Source organism: Zootoca vivipara, chromosome Z1, assembly GCF_965207765.1.
Source record: "Zootoca vivipara chromosome Z1, rZooViv2.hap1.1, whole genome shotgun sequence".
Lineage (NCBI taxonomy): Eukaryota > Metazoa > Chordata > Lepidosauria > Squamata > Lacertidae > Zootoca > Zootoca vivipara.
In genome coordinates, this window is record NC_142583.1 from 71,819,123 (window position 1) to 71,839,354 (window position 20,232).

At 47.5% G+C, this 20,232-nt stretch overlaps 1 protein-coding gene across 4 annotated transcripts in view; it reads right to left on the minus strand.

Annotated features, from left to right (window-relative positions):
• LOC148687417 (transcription factor COE1-like) overlaps window positions 1-20,232 on the minus strand; it is an 86,551-nt gene that overhangs the window by 53,034 nt on the left and 13,285 nt on the right. For all 4 annotated transcript variants that reach the window (XM_088660680.1, XM_088660679.1, XM_088660681.1 and 1 more), the window contains exons 3-5: window positions 3,931-4,087; window positions 2,095-2,158; window positions 850-905 (exon numbers count right to left, since the gene is read on the minus strand). In XM_088660680.1, the coding sequence (XP_088516806.1) occupies window positions 850-905; window positions 2,095-2,158; window positions 3,931-4,087 (277 nt within the window). The remainder of the gene's footprint in view (window positions 1-849; window positions 906-2,094; window positions 2,159-3,930; window positions 4,088-20,232) is intronic.

Sequence of the window (20,232 nt, forward strand, 5' to 3'; positions counted from 1 at the left end):
TCTCTCTCCCCCTCCCTCCCTTCCTATCTTTTCTCTCCTTTCTCTTTCTCTCCCTTCCTCTCCTCCCTCCCTCCCCTCCCTCCCTCCCTCCCTTTCTCTTCCTTCCTTCCTTCCTTCCTTCCTTCCTTCCTTCCTTCCTTCCTTCCTTCCTTCCTTCCTATTTATCTCTCTCCTCTCTCTCTTTCTCTCTTTCTCTCTTTCTCTCTTTCTCTCTTTCTCTCTTTCTCTCTTTCTTTCTCTCCCTTCCTTCCTTCCTTCCTTCCTTCCTTCCTTCCTTCCTTCCTTCTCATAGAACTATAGAGCTGGAAGGGACTCCCAAGAGTCTTCTAGTCCACCCCCTGCAATGCAGGAATCTCAGCTCAAGCATCCATGACAGATGGCCATCCAACCTCTGCTTAGAAACCTCCAAGGAAGGAGAGTCCACCACATCTCATGGGAGTCTGTTCCACTGTCGGACAGCTCTTGCTGTCAGAAATTCCTTCCTGATGCTTAGTTGGAATCTCCTTTCTTGTAACTTGAAGCCTTGGGTTTGAGTCCTTCCCCCCAGAGCAAGAGAAAACAAGCTTGTTCCATCTTCCACGAGATATTTCAAGATGGCTCTCATACCTCCTCTTGGTCTCCTCTTCTCCAGGCTAAACACAACCAGCTCCCTCCTAAGGCTTGATTGTGCCCCATCCTGTTGAGCCACCCAAGGACCCTGTTCCTAGCATGGGAGGTGTGGCTGTTTGAGGTGACCCCCCCGCTTCCCATCATATACTTGCGCTTGCCCCCACCCAAAAACGCTCTGTCCCTTTCCACGAGAGCAGGCATGCAGGGACACCCTCCCACACTTTCACCGGAGGCTGTTACCTGCTTGGACATGGAATCGATGAGCCGCACATAGAGGTCTTGCTCCGTCCGAAGTCCTGCAAGGCAAGGAAGAAAAGCGAGAGGAACATTGGTCTCTTCCGTTCTGGAACTTCCTATCCCCTGGCTCAAAATCACAGAGGCCCTCCGCTTTCAAAATGGTGGCGCAGGGACGATGCCAGTCCCAAAATTGGGGGGGGGGAAGAGGTGGCAGAGTTTGGCACAACCAGCCGACAACTCTGTCGTGGTGCAGCAGTTAGAGTGTCGGACGAGGACCTGGAAGACCAGGGTTCGAATTCCCGCTCGGCCATGAATGGGAGACCTTGGGCCCAGCTGCTACCCCTCAGCTCCCTCACGGGGTTATTTTTGGGGTTCAATGAGGAGAGAGGACAACTGCCTTGAGCTCCTTGGAGGGGGAAAAAGGAGTGATATGGTATAGGAACACAATGGAAATAAAATAAAAATAAACTACTTGCATCCATCTGCAATGATGATTATCCAATTGTGATTCTTTTCTAATGATGTGAGCCAGTGTGGGCTGAGCCTTGGATTGGGACCTGGGAGACTCTGAAAAGCCTAAACTTGGAGCTCGCATGATGGCTGATGGGAATTGTAGTCCAAGCCCACCTGGAGGACCCCTGGTTAGTGCAGTGAATGGATGCAGCGAATTTGTTGGAGCAAAGAGGGCTGCTTTTTGCATGCCTACATCTCCATGCTCTGCATGATGGGAGTTGTAGTCAGGGATGATTCCTGGGTCCAATTCAGGGTGCTAAACACATGAGGCCCCAAATACCCGAGAGACACCCCTCTCCTTTCCTAAAGCCCCTCTCGGGTACTAAGATCGGCAGGGGGAGCCCTGCCGAGGCTGGGGGGGGTGGCCGTGGGGGGGAGAGGGTCTCTCTGTGGTGGCCCCTAATCACAGCTTCTGGAAGATGCTGAAGAGGCAGCTCTTTTCTCTGGCTTCAGACACTCCTGTTTTGGAATTTGTAAGTTGTTTTACCCTGATTTTTTTTATGAATTAAACAAACATTGTGCTTTATTATCAATTTTGTTTTTTAACTGCTGTCACCCTCCCTGGGATCTTAGGGTGAAGGGCAGGTAATAATAATATTCAGAATTGTATTTTGAGACATATGCAGGGCATCAAGCGGAGGAAGGCTAGTTTTAATCGTTTTAAGACATCTGCTTTCTGGGTCCCCCTGAAAAACGCCATGCAAACATCGCGAATTAGCCAGCAATGCTCCTTACCGTTACTGTACAAAAGCTGTAACCGGTAGTGGATGCCATTGTTGGTTTTCTCTCCAGTCTGCTCCTGAAAGAAAAGGATAAAATGTTATTTTGAAAACACACGCCATATCTTAAGACTCTCTGCCATCTTGCACTAGCGAGACCCGGGTTCAAATCATCTGCCAGCCGTGAGACCCCTGACTTTTTGCCTAACCTACATCACAGGATTGATGGGAGGATAAAGTTTGGAGGCAAACAATGAAAGGTTCCTTGGAGAAAAGGCAGGATCAAAATATGATGAACCAATGCTAGGATAAGCTCAGTTGGCAGAGCATGAGACTCTTAATCTCAGGGTTATGGGTTTGAGACCCACGCTGGGGGAAAAGATTCATGCATTGCAGGGCGTTGGACTAGATGATCCTCGTGTTCCCTTCCAACTCTACAATTCTCTGAGTCTATGAAATATTTGAAGAATATTGAGAGATCTACATTGGCTCCCAGTACGTTTCCGAGCACAGTTCAAAGTGTTGGTGCTGACCTTTAAAGCCCTAAACGGCCTCAGTCCTGTATACCTGAAGGAGCGTCTCCACCCCCATCGTTTAGCCCAGACACTGAGGTCCAGCGCCGAAGGCCTTCTGACGGTTCCCTCACTGCGAGAAGCAAAGCTACAGGGAACCAGGCAGAGGGCCTTCTCAGTAGTGGCACCCACCCTGTGGAGTGCCCTCCCATCAGATGTCAAAGAGATAAACAATTCTACCTGACATGTAGAAAATACCTAAAGGCAGCCCTGTTTAGGGAAGTTTTTAATCTGTGATATTTTAATGTATTTTAATGTGTGTTGGAAGCCGCCCAGAGTGGCGGGGGAGACCCGGACAGATGGGCGGGGTATAAATAATAAATTATTATTATTATTATTATTATTATTATTATTATTATTATTATTATTATTAAAGAAAAACAATTTAGTTTTACATTCGTCTCACCATCAGAAGTCAATTTTTGAGAATATGCAAAGCAGTTAGCACACATTATCTCAGGGGTCCTTCACAACAACCCTGAAAGGTGGGTTGGGAAGTTTTTAACATTTAGGGAAGTTTTTAATGTTGGATGTTTTGTTGTGTATTCAAATATTCTGTTGGGAGCCGCCCAGAGTGGCTGGGGAGGCCCGGCCAGCAGGTGGGTGGGGTATGAGTAATAAATAATAATAATAATAATAATAATAATAATAATAATAATTGGTCCTGTTATTCCCAAATTGCATAGGGGTGGGCGGAGAGACTAAGATAGCCAGGCCATCACCACAGCAGGGGTGAGGTTCAAACAGAAGGCTTGCTGATTTTGAACCAGGGACTGGGCAAGCTGAAATTCCCACTTCTATAGACGTCCTCAGCGCTACAGCTGTCCCCCACACTGCGCCAGGTCTAGAGCCACAACACCCCATCCAATGGAAGATGCCCATGGCCCTGGGGGCCGCCATCTTGGTTTCTGGAAAGGCCCCAGAAGTCAACTTCCATTGTATGGCAGGGGTGAGCATGAGTGGGGGAGGGACACGGTTCACAGAATCATAGAACCGTAGAGTTGAAAGGGACCTCAAGGGTCAACTAGTCCAGCCCCCTGCAATAAAGGAATCTCAGCTCAAGCATCATGATAGATGGCCGTCCAACCTCTGCTTAAAAACCTCCGAGGAAGGAGAGCCCGCAACCTTCCAAGGGAATAACAGAATCATAGTTGGAGTCCGTTCCATGGTTGCCGCCATCTTGGATATGATGCCTCATATCTGACCCCTTGAGGAGTTTTTTTGTGGGGGTGGGTGGGTGGGAAGAGAGGAGCAACAGCGCAACCCAATTGGCTCCATACCCTGTCCTTCTCCACGAAGTCGATGAAAGACGTCCTCTCGATCTCCACAGGCTGGCCGTGCCGGTCATACATGGCCAGGACGAAGTGGAAAAAGTTTGATTTCCTGAGGTTGGACGGAGGCTGCTTCTCGAAATGGGCCCGAGCCAGCCCAACGCCACTGCGAGGGAGAGGCAGAAAGGAGAAGTCGGTCAGGAGAGGCGAAAACTCCAACCAGAAGCCCTCTTCCCTTGCACCAGCCACCCACAAGCCTAAACGAAAGGGAGAGCAGGATATAGCGGTATCTATGCCAGCCTTCGCCAACTTGGTGCCCCCCGGACCTTGGGCCAGTCGAAGCTTTTCTGCCTAGTCTACCACGTAGGGTTGTTGTTGCGAGGAGGGGGAGAGACACGCAATGCCACCTTGAGCTCCTTGGACGAATAGGTGGGGTAGAAACACAATAAAGAAATAAAGAAATCTGGTTTTTTTAATGAATGAATGAATGAATGAATATTTATTGTGGATGATTTCATTGAAGTGTCGTAGTAATACAGTGATTCTCAAACTTTTTTTTCCCTCTGGGGCACGCAGATAAAAAATTGCTCGTAAATGTTATTTATGTATGCCACTACTGTGGCCCGTGTTTCGTTAGCCCCAAAATGGAAAACAAGCGAGATCCCAACCGAAGAAGAATGGCAACTAAAACTGACAGAATATGCTCAGCTTACGGACTAAGAATAAGAAAACAAGAAGAAGATACGTTTAGAGAAGACTGGAAAACGTTTATTGAATATATGGGAAATAAATCCGTACAGCTGAAAACGCTGCCAGCGTTAAGATAAATTCAACAGTGTAAATAAGTTTTGACAGATACAATAATGGAATACTGAATGGTTCAGTTTGTGTAAAATATGCAGGGACTTATGATATGTAAAATGAACCACGGAAAGAAAAGAAGGGAAGTCATGATATTTTAAGGGTGTTTAAATGAGTATTCTAAGTTGTAAAACAGAAAATTTAATAAAAATTATAAAAAAAATAAAATACAAATTGCTCGTGGCACACCAAATTTCTTAACTGATAAGAAATACGTTGGCAAACACAGCTAGGATGGTCCCCGGTTTTGCTCTCCTTTCGAAAAGACAGCTACCCATATTCTGCAAATAAAATAAAATAGAGACTAAACTATACCAGACTGAAATGTTTAGCTGTCCTTGAAATTGTCCTTGCAACCCTCTCCTGCCCCACCCTTGGAGATCCACTGTGATGGATGGGGAAGATGAAACCCGACCCGCCAAATATCGTTCCTGGGCACACTTGATAAAAGGATGCCACCTGTTGGCTTGTTCTGCCAAGTGCAGGAAGCTCTGTCCCTTGGGAACAGAATCTCAGCCCCAGTTCACACGGGCAAAGGGGAGGTTAAGGGTTTCTATCACGTTTTCTCGTCCTCCCAATGCACGGCAGGCAGAAGTCCAACAGGTGCAGCCACCTCCTGCCACTCCTCCCCCAGGCTGAAACAGATACGCCAGACGTCTCTGCTGGAGGCATGGCTGCCACGTGACGGGGGCAAACGGTGAAGGGGTGGGGGGGGGTGTCTGCCGGGCCAGGTAGCCTGGTTCTGCCCACTGTGGTGCGGGAGCTCGGCTGCCGGTTGAGCCGGGCACTGCCAAATATCGCAACCTTGAGACACCCAGGCCCTGGATGAATTAAGGTGTCACCAGTGAATGACCCATGGGGTCACGAAGAGTCGGACACGACTAAACGACTAAACAACAACAACAGTGAATGCACCCCACACATACCGTGTTTCTCCAAAAATAAGACACCGTCTTATATTTATTTTTCCTCAAAAAAACACACGGTGGCTTATTTTCAGGGGCTGTCTTATTTATTTTTTTAAATTAAGTATGGTACAGTTTAACCTAGGGACCCAGGTGGCGCTGTGGTTAAACCACTGAGCCTAGGGCTTGCTGATCAGAAGGTCGGCGGTTCGAATCCCTGTGACGGGTTGAGCTCCCGTTGCTTGGTCCCAGCTCCTGCCAACCTAGCAGTTCGAAAGCACGTCAAAATGCAAGTAGATAAATAGGAACCGCTCCAGCGGGAAGGTAAACGGTGTTTCCATGTGCTGCTCTGGCAGAAGCGTCTTTGTCATGCTGGCCACATGACCTGGAAGCTGTACGCCGGCTCCCTCGGCCAATAATGCGAGATGAGCGCGCAACCCCAGAGTCGGTCACGACTGGACCTAATGGTCAGGGGTCCCTTTACCTTTACAGTTTAACCTACAAGGTTAAACTGCCTATCACTATGGCTTATTTTCGGGGTATGGCTTATTTTAGGAGAAACACGGTAGAAGGAGAAACTTCTTACCCCCCCCTCTGAATTCAACCACACGTTTGACTGGCGCCTCCTTTTGGCCACGCAGTGCAACTGTAGGCACCTCTGGGTAGGTGCATTCCTGAAGGTGAACGAAACACGCACGTTTGTGGCATTGTAACTGCAACGTTTAATTCGTGTGCATGGAAAGTGAAGGAGGCTCTGGGAACTCAGGCCTTGAGAGGCAGTGGGTGGCACCTCCTAGGAGCGGCACCTCGTAGGGATAGAAGGTGGAGCCTATTATTAAATGCGTATGACACCCTTCATCTCAAGGTCACAGAGCGGTTTGCAAAATAAAAATGCAACATGCATGACATTAAAAGAAACCAGTGCATCCTCTCCACACATTTAAAAGGCCATAGATTGTTCAACGAGCCCAAGGCCTGGGTGAATGGGAATGTTTTCGCCGGGCGCTTAAAGATCTGCAATGGTGGTGCCAGGCGAGCCTCCCTGGGGAGAGCATTCCACAAATAGGGAGCCACCACAGAAAAGGCACTGCCAACCTCTGGACCTCTCAGGGGCCTCAGGTGGTGATCGCAGGGTGTGGGTCAGTTCCTAAGGGGAGGCCCTTGAGGTAGAACACTTCCCCCAACTGGCCTACAACTCCCACCAGTCCTCCTCTGTAGAAGAGATCCTTATTAGATCCTACCTTCATGGGAATCCTATCTTCATGGGAATCCCCTTTCTTGTCATTTGAATTATCTGGTTTGGGTCCTGCCTACCGGAGAAGCTAAAAATCAAGCTTGCTCCATCTTCTCTGGGGCAGCCCTTCAGATAACTGAAGAAGCTTAGGGGCAGATCTGCTTTTTTTTTCGAAAAAATGGGAATTCTATACCCTTGGGGGCCTCAGCAGAAAAGTCCCTGGCTCTGGGGGAAAGTATCTCGACCTCCAAAAAGGATGGTAACCGCAATAGAGGCCCATTGGCCTTTCGCAAGGGATCACTGCTCACAGTACAGAATGTGCTCCCTGGGAGACTCAGGATGAAGGCAACAAAAGCTTAGGACCAGTGCAGAAACAGCTGGCAAGCAGCACAGCAGTTTTTGAATAGACGGCAGTGACGAAGCCCAACTTCCACGAGAGCTTGCTGCCAAGATAAATTCTGAGAGACTGCTTTCGTGGACCAAGAGCCTGGTATGGCTGATTTAGCATTCAGATACCCTACGCCTGTCCAACTGGCTCCGTGCATGCTAATCTATTATATATTTTGGAAAGATGTTTGTTTGCAAGGCAGATGGGCACTTCATAAGATATCGCAACCAAATTTTGCATGACGGTAAGAGCTGTTCAACCGTGGAACAGGCTACCTGTGAAGACAGTGGACTCTCCTTCATTGGAGAGTGGCCACGGCCATCTGCCAGGCTATGATTACTGCCTTCATCTGACGCCTTTATCTGCCACACCTGCAATAAAACATGTCTCTCCGATATCAATCTCTACAGCCACAGCAGGCGCTGTAACTCTCCAATGGTCTGACTTTACCCCCAATGACGCACTCTTCCATTGTCTCTCGAGACAGACAGATGCCAACAAAAGTAAGATTCCTTCATTGCAGGGGGTTGGACTAGATGACCTCTGGAGTGCCTTCCAACTCTTCAATTCCATGCTTCCTGAGATTGAGAAGCGGGTTTTTACCTGCTTGGATGCCACTTAGCTTCAAGACAGCAGGCTGATCCTTTCAAAACAGCGCTGATTTTAACGACAAATTTCAAAACTCCTTGTTTTTTTGTTTTTGTTTCTTAGACTTCCCAAGCAATGCCAAGTATGTGGCTGCTGGTGCATTTATAAGCAAGACCCTAAAACTGAGCTCTGTTCTTACATACTGAGTGGGCACATTTTTAAACCTGAACATATCCCATTCGAAACAAAATAAAAAAATCCTTCTCTAAGGTGCTACTGGAAGGATTTTTTTTATTTTGTTTTGACTGTGTCAGACCAATATGGCTTCCTACCTGTAACTAAATCCCATTGGGACTGGAAATAGTTTTCGCACAAGCTCAGCATTAAAGCACATTGCAAACCAATATCAAATAATCCAGTCAATGGCTCTCGTATTAGTGATCTCACTCTCTGAACTCAATCCAGCGGGGATGAAGTTCTACCTCTCTTTTAAATCAGAACCAGTGAAGGGAGAGTGTCTGGAGGCGGTTAGAGGATGGATGGCGGCTAACAGATTGAGGTTGAATCCTGACAAGACAGAAGTAGTTTTTGGGGGGACAAGGTGCGGGCAGCAGTGGAGGTCTCCTGAATGACCAGGTGCGCAGCCTGGGAGTCATTTTGGACTCACAGCTGTCCATGGAGGCGCAGGTCAGTTCTGTGCCCAAGGCAGCTGTCTACCAGCTCCATCTGGTACATAGGCTGAGACCCTACCTGCCCGCGGACTGTCTCACCAGAGTGGTGCATGCTCTAGTTATCTCCCGCTTGGACTAGTGCAATGCGCTCTACGTGGGGCTACCTTTGAAGGTGACTACAACTAATCCAGAATGCGGCAGCTAGACTGGTGACTGGGAGCGGCTGCCAAGACCATATAACACGGGTCCTGAAATATCTTTATTGGCTCCCAGTGCATTTCTGAGCACAATTCAAAGTGTTGGTGCTGACCTTTAAAGCTCTAAACGGCCTCAGCCCAGTATACCTGAAGGAGCGTCTCCACCTCCATCGTTCAGCCCGGACACTGAGGTCCAGCTCCGAGGGCCTTCTGGCAGTTCCCTCACTGCAAGAAGTGAGGTTACAGGGAACCATGCAGAGGGCTTTCTTGGTAGTGGCACCCGCCCTGTGGAACGCCCTTCCACCAAATGTCAAATAAATAAACAACTACCTGACTTTCAGAAGACATCTGAAGGAAGCCCTGTACAATACAGGGAAGTTTTCATTGGTTGATGTTTTATTGTGTTTTTAATACAGTATTTTGCTGGGAGCCGCCCAGAGTGGCTGGGGAAACCCAGCCAGATGGGCGAGGTATAAATAATAAAATTATTATTATTATTTTACAACCCCTTTATATCAGTGGAAAAGATCTGAGCATTTGCCAAACAATACAACCCAAATCAGTGGAGCAATGAAGTGCTGCCCTCTTGCAAGATTGAGCTATATATTGTAAGTGAACGTTGTTATAAAAGCAGAAGAGGAGAAGGTGTCGCCTACGACAATACCGCAAAAGAAACGACATGCATAGAATCACAGAATAATTGTGGAGTTTGAAGAGACCCCCGAGGCTCATCTAGTCCAACCCCCTGCAATGCAGTAATGTAAACTGGGATGTAGACTTCAGCCCCACACATCAGCACCCTGCATGTGTGCGTTAAAACTGATCAGCTGGTCCCCTTGGAAGTAGCCTTCCGCAAACCTGGCACCCTGCATGCTTCTCTGGAGCCGATGGGAGTTGTAGTCCAAAAAGTATTTGGAGGGTGAGGAGTGTCTTAAGAGGTTGTGGGTCCCACCTTTGTGCAGCTGTCTCTCTAGTGCCCGGAATACAAACCAACTTGCAATAAATGTGCCTCAGAAAAAGAGAAGCGAGATCAGAGATTGTCAGGCCGTGTGCTGTTGTCTGCCAGGCCACTTTTCAAATCAACTGTCAGAGGTTGCGGTGAAGTGGGGAGTTGGGTGGAAGAGAAGGACAGTGAGCCTGAAAGTCTCTATAGTGTCTGCAGAAAGCAGTCGGCTGACATTCATCCGAGAGGGCAGCATCTTAGGAAATCGCCTTCCTTTTTCCTTCACACTCGACTCCTGCAGCTGAAAAACCCTTTCGAGAAAAAGGAACGTTCTCTTTGGGATTCCCCCCCCCCCAAATTCCTTCTCATAGAACACCAAGACAGCAAAAGGTGTTAAGAGGAGAACCATGCTGGGAATATTGGGGAGGTTTTTCTATTTTTGGTATAAGCTGCCTTAGACAGAATCAGACCATTGGCTCCATCTAGCTTAGCAATGTCTACACTGAGTGGCAGCAGTTTCCCCAGCCACACCTAGACTGAAGGGGATTGAACCGGGGGGGGGGGGTCCTCTTGTAGGCAAGGAAGGTGGTCAGTCCCCCCTTCTGCCACGCTTAGACAGGCACAGAGTCCGCAACAAACTGTTACGCGGAAGCCAACTTTCCATTTCCATTTTTGTATTTTGCATTTTGACGTTGTGCACTGCCCTGTGATCTTTGGATAAAGGGCGGTATCCCAATTTAACAAATAATAATAACGACTTCTAAGACTCTGCGTCTCCAAAACACTGAGAGCAATTTCCAATCAAGCCTAGAAAGAAAAGTGTCGGCTTTACTAGGAAAAAAGGGGGAAAGAATACGAGCTACCCCCCCCTTTTATATAATTTAACTCAAAATGCTCTGTTTTGAAGAGGCTACTGCGCAGCCTGTCTTGCACTTTGAATGCTGAATTTTGTTTCACCGCTTAGAGCGGTGATGACTTTGGAAGGAAACAAGCTCTCTCCTGGGAGACCTTCAGCTCAACGCTCAGACTAGCTTGTAATAAAACCTGGCATGCCGTGTAGCATGGGCTTTCTCACTCTTATCAACGCTGATGTTGCACAGGAAGAATATATATAAAAAGGCCTAGCAGAGGCCCTGACACGGGGCCCTTTGTGCCACACAGGAGCCCTCTGGACCTGGCCTGGGAATCCACACTCAGAACAAGCCCTATGCTTTGCTCACAGACGGTGTGGAGTACCTCCTGACTTTGGAAACAGCTAAAATGGGAAGATCCCACTGCACGCTTAGAATCATAGAAATGCAGAGTTGGAAGGGATCCCCAAGGGTCATCGAGTCCAACCCCCTGAAATGCAGGAATCTCAACTAAAGCATCCATGACAGATGGCCATGCAACTTCTGCCTCTAAAAACCTCCAAGGAAGGAGAGTCCGCCACCTTCCGAGGGAGACCGTTCCGCTGTCAAACAGCTCTTGCCATCCACAACCTCCCAAGGGAAGACTGTTCCAGTTTGAGGGGCAAAATTTAGAAGAAGCCCATTTGGCTGCCAGCAGCCCTCAAATATATATTTAATGCTATCCCCTTATGCCCAAGAGTCGAGAGGCCTGATTTCTCTCCACTCTAGACTAACGCTCTGAGCTTCTAGAGACTATCTAAGAAATCTGGGGCTCATTTCTAGCTGGGCCTGTGCACCCCCTGAACCTAGACAACAAACCACCCTCCTGACTCGTGGAGAAAATGTTTGTCTGTCTTGCCCTCTCTTCCTTGGAAAGAAGATTGGGTGTGTGTAAGGAAGTCACTTTCTCCGCCAATTGCACAATGGGCCAAGGGAGCAACTTGGCTGTCTCCAATATTCCGATGGCCCAACAGAGAGAAGACATTTATGGCTCCGGATTTCAAGTGGGCGCAGTAGCAACTATTGCACACGGTTGTGGCAACAGTTGCCACCTTTCCTGCCAGAGCTTCCTGTGCCTTGATCATTAGTGTGTCAGGCAGCAATTCAACAGGCATTGCTTTCCCTGCAGCAGAATTCCCTGGCAGAATTTCTGCCTGCCACACAGCTATGAAAAAGAACAGGAATCCTACTAGGATGGCAGAGTCGATTTACACATTCCAGAAGCGCTTGCGGACTGGATCTTCCCCTGGTGCTTCAGAATTTAAAGTGAGTCTAGGGGAAGAGTGGGATTATGTGCGTTCTAGATGTAACCCCCTGCATCGCTTCTCCAGCCAAAATTGTCCCCGGAAGCACCTATCAAATTTCTGAGGCAACGCAACAGTCTTAGGTGCCTTTACTTAGTGCTGAAGCCAACTTAAGTTCAGAGTAAACGGAATTTGCACCTTATTCTCTCCCAGGCAGAATTGCCAGAGTTCTTGACCTGCCCCTTTGCATATCACATCAGCTTGATCGGCAGCTGTTAACAAACGGTCTTATTTAATCTCCATGAGAATCAAGCTGCTGTTAAATGCAAGCCAGGTTGTTGTTGTTGTTGTTGTTGTTGTCCTTCCTTTAATGCTTTAAAAAAAATCAGTTGGCAACTTTAGATCCTGGTTTTGATTTATTGGGGGGGAAGCCCTCTAAGAGCTTTGGCCCTGACTCGAGATGGGGATGAAAAATTAACTCAGTTTGCATTTAAGGGTCTAATTCGCACTTTCAGAACAGCAGGAAGAATGAAACACAGCCTCTTTCTCTCTCTCTCTTTTTGGAAATCTACTGAATTTTGTTCTGAATTTTGCAATGCAACCTTCCCTGGCCACAAAATGCACATACCAGTACTGTAGTTAAGTATACATAATAAAAAATTCCTTCCAGTAGCACCTTAGAGACCAACTATGTCATTGGTATGAGCTTTTGTGTGCATGCACACTTCTTATCTGAAGGTATCTGAAGAAGTGTGCATGCACACAAAAGCTCATACCAATGACAAACTAAGTTGGTCATTACAGTATATGAAAATTATATGAAAATGATGTACCAGTGGTATTTGACTCCTTGTAAGGTGGCAAAAATCAATAGGACAAGTTCAAATACCTGCTGGAAATATAAAGAAAAAGAAGGTACCTTTTATCGTATGTGGTGGACTTGTAAAGTAATAAAAAGCTTTCTGGGAGATGATCTATAATGAAATGGGGGGGAAAATGCCAACATTCCAAAGGATCAGAAAAGACTTTTTATGTACGGAACAACAGCCCCCCCCCCTGGATGCTACTAGTCCAGAGATGGAAAGAAGACAAGGCCCCTACCAGAGAGGAATGGCAAACCAAGCTGATGGACTATGCCAAAATGGCAAAACTGACTGGAAAACTCAGGAACCAAGAGGACAATTTTTTTTACAAAAGAATGGGGAAAACGTATGAGTTATCTAAGAGACCATTGTAAGCAGATGGAAACACTGGCAGTATTTTGATTTCATCTGTAGTTTAACAATTACCATGGATAATATGGTTTGACACAAAAATTGGAGTATGGATGAATATGCAGTACAGTATTAAATGTTCAAAATGGGACCCCATGGAGGGGGTGGAAGTCCTGAGATTCGGAAGACTCTCTTTATATGGATATGCCTCTTGACTCTTTGTTTATAACTTTGTATTTGTAAAACCAATAAAAGTTATTTCAAAAGAGAGAGAGAAAGAAGCCAGGACTTTCTGGATGCAAAGCACCAGCTCTGGCCCTTGCTTGTCAGAGCAAGTCTTCTGACACCAAGGCAGATGACTGCTTCATTTAGCTTAGTCTTGTCAACACTGATGGTCAGCTTCTGTCCAGGTTTTGAACCCAGGAAGCTTTCATGTTCATTTTTTTGATTTTTTTTGCAGATTTATAAAACATTTTGGCAGTCACCGACACAGTGCGTAGCCAGACCAAAGTAAGATCATCATTATTTTACTCACACACTCAGTAAACTGAAAGAAATAAAAACTATTTCTACAGTTGTGCAATTACAGTAGTTTTCCTTAAGCTGGCTGAGTCGGAAGCTACAGAAGAAGCTACAATTCCACCACAGCTCCAAAGGCATGACATTTCACACCATTCATTAGAGTTTGAATTAACTAGTTACTAAAAACCAAACAAAGAGTTAAACCTATCTCTACAGAAGAAGCAGCGTTAGAAATTTGCCAGGCGCATTTTGCACCTGGCTATCGGCCGCTTGCAACCAAGTGAAGATGCCCGGGTGTCAGGATAGCGCCAGCTGTCTCCACCACCTGGAGTTGCATGCCTGGGGGACCCTCTTGACTGTTTTCACACACTAAAAATGCATCCTGTAGAATTCTATCCATTATATTTTATCTGCACAATCAGAATTCAGGAACACAAAGGGTGCACCTTGGTTCTCGGACTTAATTTGCTCGAAACCATTCAAAAGCCAAGGCGTGGCTTCCAATTGGCTGCAGGAACTTCCTGCACTCAAGCAGAAACCACACAGACATTCGGCTTCCAAAAAACGTTCAACACTTACTTCCGGGTTTGCGGCATTCGGGAGCCGATTTGTCCGGGAGCCAAGCCGTTCGAGTACCAAGGTACCACTGTATTGAAAAATACAACTTTCGAGCCATCTGGCTCAAGGGCGTACCCAGGATCAAAACGGGGGGGGCAAGGGGGGCCAAGGCACGGGAGGGGAGGGGCCACAAAGTGGGAACGTGGGCAGGGCTACGGAGAACGATGATGATGGTGATGTAAGAATAAAAATGAAAATAATAAAAATAACTTCTCCTCGCAGCGCCTGGCTCTCCTTCTAGATCTCGGCCTGGCCTCCTCCTCCTCCTCCCTGCCCGGCGCCTTCCTCCTCGAGAGGAAGCCCTCCTGGGGGCGGCAAGCGGCCTTCTCCGCCGATAGAGGCGGCGCGGAAGTGAGCACTGAGGTGGCAGAGGCAGAGGCGGCTGGCAGGCCGCTCTCCCTTCTCCCTCTGCCGGGGCGTCAGGCTTGGGGCCTCCTCTTCTGGGATGCAGCAGCGGCCCCGGGCAGCCGTGGCGTCGGCCCGGGCATGAGTGACGTGGTGGAGCGGACGCTGAGCGCCTTGGCTGGCTTGTTGGGGCAGCACAAGCTGGGGGCTGGGCTGGGCGGCGGCGGGGAACCCGGTCGGAGCTCGGCCACCTCTCGGGAAGCTGGAGGGCGCGGTGCGGCAGGTGAGACCGCGAAACTCGCACTCTGCCGGGCTGTGCTCCGCCTCTGCCCACCAGCCCCGCCGGCAGCGCTGCTCTCGCCCACGGCTGCGCCGGCCCTGCTTCTGGGGGGGCAGCTACCCCCCCTGCCCCGCGCTGGGTACGCCCATGATCTGGCTCCAAAATAACAACTTGACATTCTATTGAGGCGGCCGTAACCATTTGGCACCTAGCTTATATATCTGAGTTTCTAACAGTGAGAAGCAGTAGCAAACACTTGGTCAACACAGAGACTGGTGCTCCTCTGTAAAAAAACAGCATCTTCGCCCTAGATGACCCTTGGGACCCCTTTTGACTCTACAATTATATGATTCTAGGACTCTTTTATATCCTTCAGAGAAGGAAAGGGCAAATTACAGACCAGAGGGAGGTTGGATCTCAGAGCTAAGGGTCCTTTTTTTATTTTCTGAAGCTGAAACGGAATGATAATATCCAAAACGGCATTTCTTCCCAGTAACAACTGGCTGCTATTGCCTGTAATTTCAAACACACTACCAGCGAGTAAATCCCGACTTCTGCTCTGAGGTCGCAAAGTCTGCTTGCTTAAGATGCCAGCTATCTTGCACTTTCTCCAGTATCCGAAGAAGGCAGCGACAGGGGTTTTGGGCAATATGCAAATTTATTTAAATTTAATCAATCAGATAAAAGGCAGATGATTAATCAACGATGCACTCTGCCACTGGTCCTAATTTTACACATTGTGGGATTTATTTAAAAAATAAAAACCCAGTTTATTAGCACTGACATAAACACATGACCATCCTCTGCTAAGATCGGCACCCAGCGGCCCAAGTTAGAAAACCCACCCGGGTGTCAAAAAAAGTGCGATTTTCTGGGAACTTCCCTCCTGGATTTCTGTGCTCCAAGCAACCTTTCGGCTCTAAAAATACCCCGTGAAAGAAAAAAGAGCTTGTGCAGGTTCCCCGCTGATTGAAGGATCAGTTTTGACAAGCAGCTCCTTCGCTCTCTCTCTCTCCCCCCCCCCAGCCCCATCTTCAAGAATCTCTTCCATACAGCTGAAAAAGTCTCTTTTGCTGCAGCATTTCAATCAGAGAAATGCAGGGAGAGGGGGCCCAGCCCTCGTTTAAAAACAAGAGGCAAATTTCCTTCCCAACCTTCAGCCCACAGACAGAAAGTAAGACAATCTCTCTTTCCCCTTCAGCATAATCTGCTAGGTAAATTACTCTTCCACCCACTGACTCTTCCTAGGCTGCTCTCTGGGTGTCCGTTTAGCTAAAAAGCAGGGTGGGAGCAGAGAGAGGGAGAGATTTGTAAGTTATATAGATAACTTGGGGAGGGGGGGAATCAAGGGAAATATCGCCTGCTTCTTGTTTAGGACCCAGTTCCCTGGGTGTAAAAAGTGGGTCTCCCGGTACCTCCCTCCCCCCCCCCCCGTGGACCCATCACACCCCTACCCTCAACAAATGTGTGTCCCTTCTCCTTAATTTTCCCCTACCCTAATTATCTGAGCAGCCCCATGTGGAAGGGGCTAGGAATCACGTTAGAATCGTAGAGTTTGAAAGGTACCCCCAGAGATCATCTAGCTCAACCCCATGCAGTGCAGGAATCATGGTTAAATAATCCTCTGAAAGGCAGCCATTGGTTTCCCATTATGCCGCTGCTGGCCACTGGGTATATTTGGAAGGGGCCCCGGTGAAGGAAGAGGGCGTTTGATGAGTTATGTCAGAGCTCAGCCCTGCCTCGCCCTCGAACCTGGGGTCTACTCAGATGAGAGGCAAGGACAGCCAGAGCCGCTGGTATATTTCCACCCAGCCAGTGGCTCCCGGGGAGTCATCAGACCTAGACATCCCTGCCCCAGGACTCGAGGTCCCCACACTAGCTGCCTGGGCTCCTGGCTGGCTCTCAGAAGCCCACCCCCCCAAATGGGCTACAGCCTACAGCAGGCATCCCCAAACTGCAGCCCTCCAGATGTTTTGGCCTACAACTCCCATGATCCCTAGCTAACAGGACCAGTGGTCGGGGAAGATGGGAATTGTAGTCTAAAACATATGGAGGGCCGAAGTTTGGGGATGCCTGGCCTACAGGATCAGAAGAAATGGAAAGACAGGGGTCTCTCAGTTAATATGGATTTTACAACCCTGGTCCCATCCACTGACCAGGGGACTAAGGGACACTCAGTTGTGTGGGGCTAGGTGTCAATTTGATGTTTCATTACAAAACATCTGGAGGACACCGGGATAGCAAAGAATGCGTTATGACAAACTGCGCTGCAAGCTGCCTAGGGAATTGCTCAACTGAAAGGCAGAGTTTAAATCCCCAGAAACAAATAAGCAAGCCCATAAGGAATGGTTAGAAAAGGGGAGCTGACAGAATCTTAGATCTTTGCCGTATGCAAACACTGAAATGGTTTGCTTAGCTTCGTACAGCAAGGTAAGTCTCAAAAGTTCAGCAGCACCAAATTTGTTAGCAGCTGGAAGGAGGGTCTTTGCCAAACAGTGGGGAGCACGGGCAAAGCAGGAACGGCTGTGAAAAATGTGGAAATGCAAAATCTCAAATGAAAAGTGCAATTCTAAGAGGAGTTCGGCATATTCTTACGATTTACATAACAGCGCAGCTTTCTGTCACAGATGCCTGGAGGGGGGGGGGAGTTGAGTACACTTCAAGGGCCTGGAATATTTATGTATTATATTTCGCGTCTAAGGATGTTGTGGGCGTTGCCTTCTGAGAGTTCTGCGATTTGAAACTCCTCGGCATAAATGCAGATGCTTAAATAAACGCTGTTTGAAAGCTATTTGAACGCCTGCAGCTCGTGACGTAGAAACCACTTTCCACGTATGGATGCACGAATATGGATGGTTTTCTCTGTGAATAAATGAAGTCTCTGATGCACTGATGGTCCATTTCTGCAGACAAGCGTCAGGGGGAAATAAAAAGGAATATCAGTTTCGTTTCATTGTTGATTCCTTTAAAAGGGTTACAGATAGCTGCTGAAATAAAGGCAGAGAGGTGGATATAATCATAGAATCATAGAATCCTAGAGTTGGAAGAGACCACAAGGGCCATCCAGTCCAACCCCCTGCTGAGCAGGAAACGCCACCAAAGCATTCTTGACATATGCCTGTCAAGCCTCTGCTTAAAGACCTCCAAAGAAGGAGACTCCACCACATTTCTTGGTAGCAAATTCCACTGCCGAACAGCTCTTACTGTCAGGAAGTTCTTCCTAATGTTTAGGTGGAATCTTCTTTCTTGTAGTTTGAATCCATTGCTCCGTGTCCGCTTCTCTGGAGCAGCAGAAAACAACCTTTCTCCCTCCTCTATATGACATCCTTTTATATATTTGAACATGGCTATCATATCACCCCTTATATAAACAGAGGAGCTCATATTTTGCAAATTGCACATTTCAGGATCAATCTCTAGGTATTATTATTATTATTATTATTATTATTATTATTATTATTATTACTCTGTCTTTTTTCCAGGCCAGGACTCAAAACAACACACAAAAAGCTAAAACATATAAAAGTTTTAAAAGGAGTTTAATGGAATTAAAACAATATTTTTCAAATGCTTTTTTAAAAAGAGGTAAGGATGGGAGAGACTCCTGTTTGAAAGCCCGAGGAGCTGCTGGCAGTCAGAGTAGGTAATACTAGATGATCTGATCAGTAAAGGAGAATTTCCTACGAAGGGATGTAGTCGAGTGGAAAAGCACATCCTTTGCATGCCAAAGGTCCCACCTTAGACACCTCTGGGTCTAAGTTAGGGTCTACCTGTAACACAGTTACAAGGCATCAGTAAAACAATCACCTTCCATAAAACACTCTTAACGGGGCGCTACTTCCACCGAAATAGTCACAGTTGGGCAAAGACTTCTGCTCGTGCAACAGAATTTCTCTTCTCTCTGCTAGCCCCGCACTGCCATCTAAAACTTGCTTTAGTTGGCCCTGTTGTTGCATGAGGGGCACCTCACAAAAACAAGTGTTGGATCAGCAACACAAGGCAGAAACTTTGACACAGGCAGACCCACAGGCTCCAGGGAGCTGAGTTCAAATTCTGGAAAAACAACAACCCTGTTGGGGGGGGGGAAGAGGAGGAAGGGAAGTTCTGTTGTGCAAATCGGTCTCTGCATGAATGGGAGGGTTTTGTTGAGAAACACCCCAACCTGCTTACTGAGCATTCCTTCTGGTTTGTTCGGGGAGGTTAGCCGATGTCGCCTCTAGCAATCGCCAACCTGTACATTTCAGTGTGTTTTTCTGTCACTTTCCTTACAGCAAACGGTCCTATTTTGGGGGTGGGGTGGTGGGGAAGAAGTGATTATGTTCTTCAAGGGCACCAAATCCACTTTAATGGCACAAGCTATATTTGCTGGTGTGCAACTGCATCCACGCCCCTGTAATAATGCCCATTAAGACACTTTACAGTTTCCATCTGTAAATAAAGTAATGGATCTCTCGGATATTCTGTATACACACACACACACATGAACAATACCCAAGAGCCATTACTTTATTTACGGATGGAAATTTCCAAGAGCTTTAATAGATAATACTATGTTAATATTATTGTTGGCCTTGGATTTCTTTGGGTCAAGGACACAATGGGAAACGAACATCTTGAACCCTGAATCCTTCTGACTGGCTTCATGGGGCCAGGGAGGCGGAATTAAACAATGACCCTGGGGGAAATCTCCACAGGACTAAGACGGGAGATCAGCAGGGTGACAAAACGGCAGAAATCCAATCCTGATTTTATCGGGAGTCAGAGATTTGGGGCTGCTGGATTTATGGCAATCTCAGATTTTGTCTTTTAAAAGCCAGAAGCAGCAGGAAGTTGAAAGAGAGAGAGAGAGAGAGAGAGAGAAGAGAGAGAGAGAGAGAGAGAGAGAGAGAGAGAGAGAGAGAGAGAGAGAGAGAAATAACATTTCCGAATAACCATAAAGTCTCTGGAACTGCAGGGGTTTTTATAGGGGGGGTGCGAGCAGGGGGGTGGGGTGCGGAGACCCTAGCAAATACTTGGTATAAATCTCCGAAGATGCCATCTAAAACTTGTTTTATTTGGTCCTGTTGTTGCATGAGGGGCACCTCACAAAAACAAGTGTTGTATCAGCAACACAAGGCAGAAACTTTGACACAGGCGGACCCACAGGCTCCAGGGAGCTGAGTTCAAATTCTACAGTTGGAGGGGGAAGCTAAAACTCTGCATGCAGCAAAGCCAGTATAATCCCACTGGGATGGATCAAGTGTGCAGGATTCCAGCCCCAGTTGCTAACCCTCCACTGCCCCTCTCTGTGGCATCGTTCACACATTACATTCAACGAGTGCACAATCTGAGGACCGGTGTGCGCAATGATTGAGCTGCACATTCACCCATCTATTCGCAAGCTACGTTCGACGAGTGTGCCGCCTGTGTGC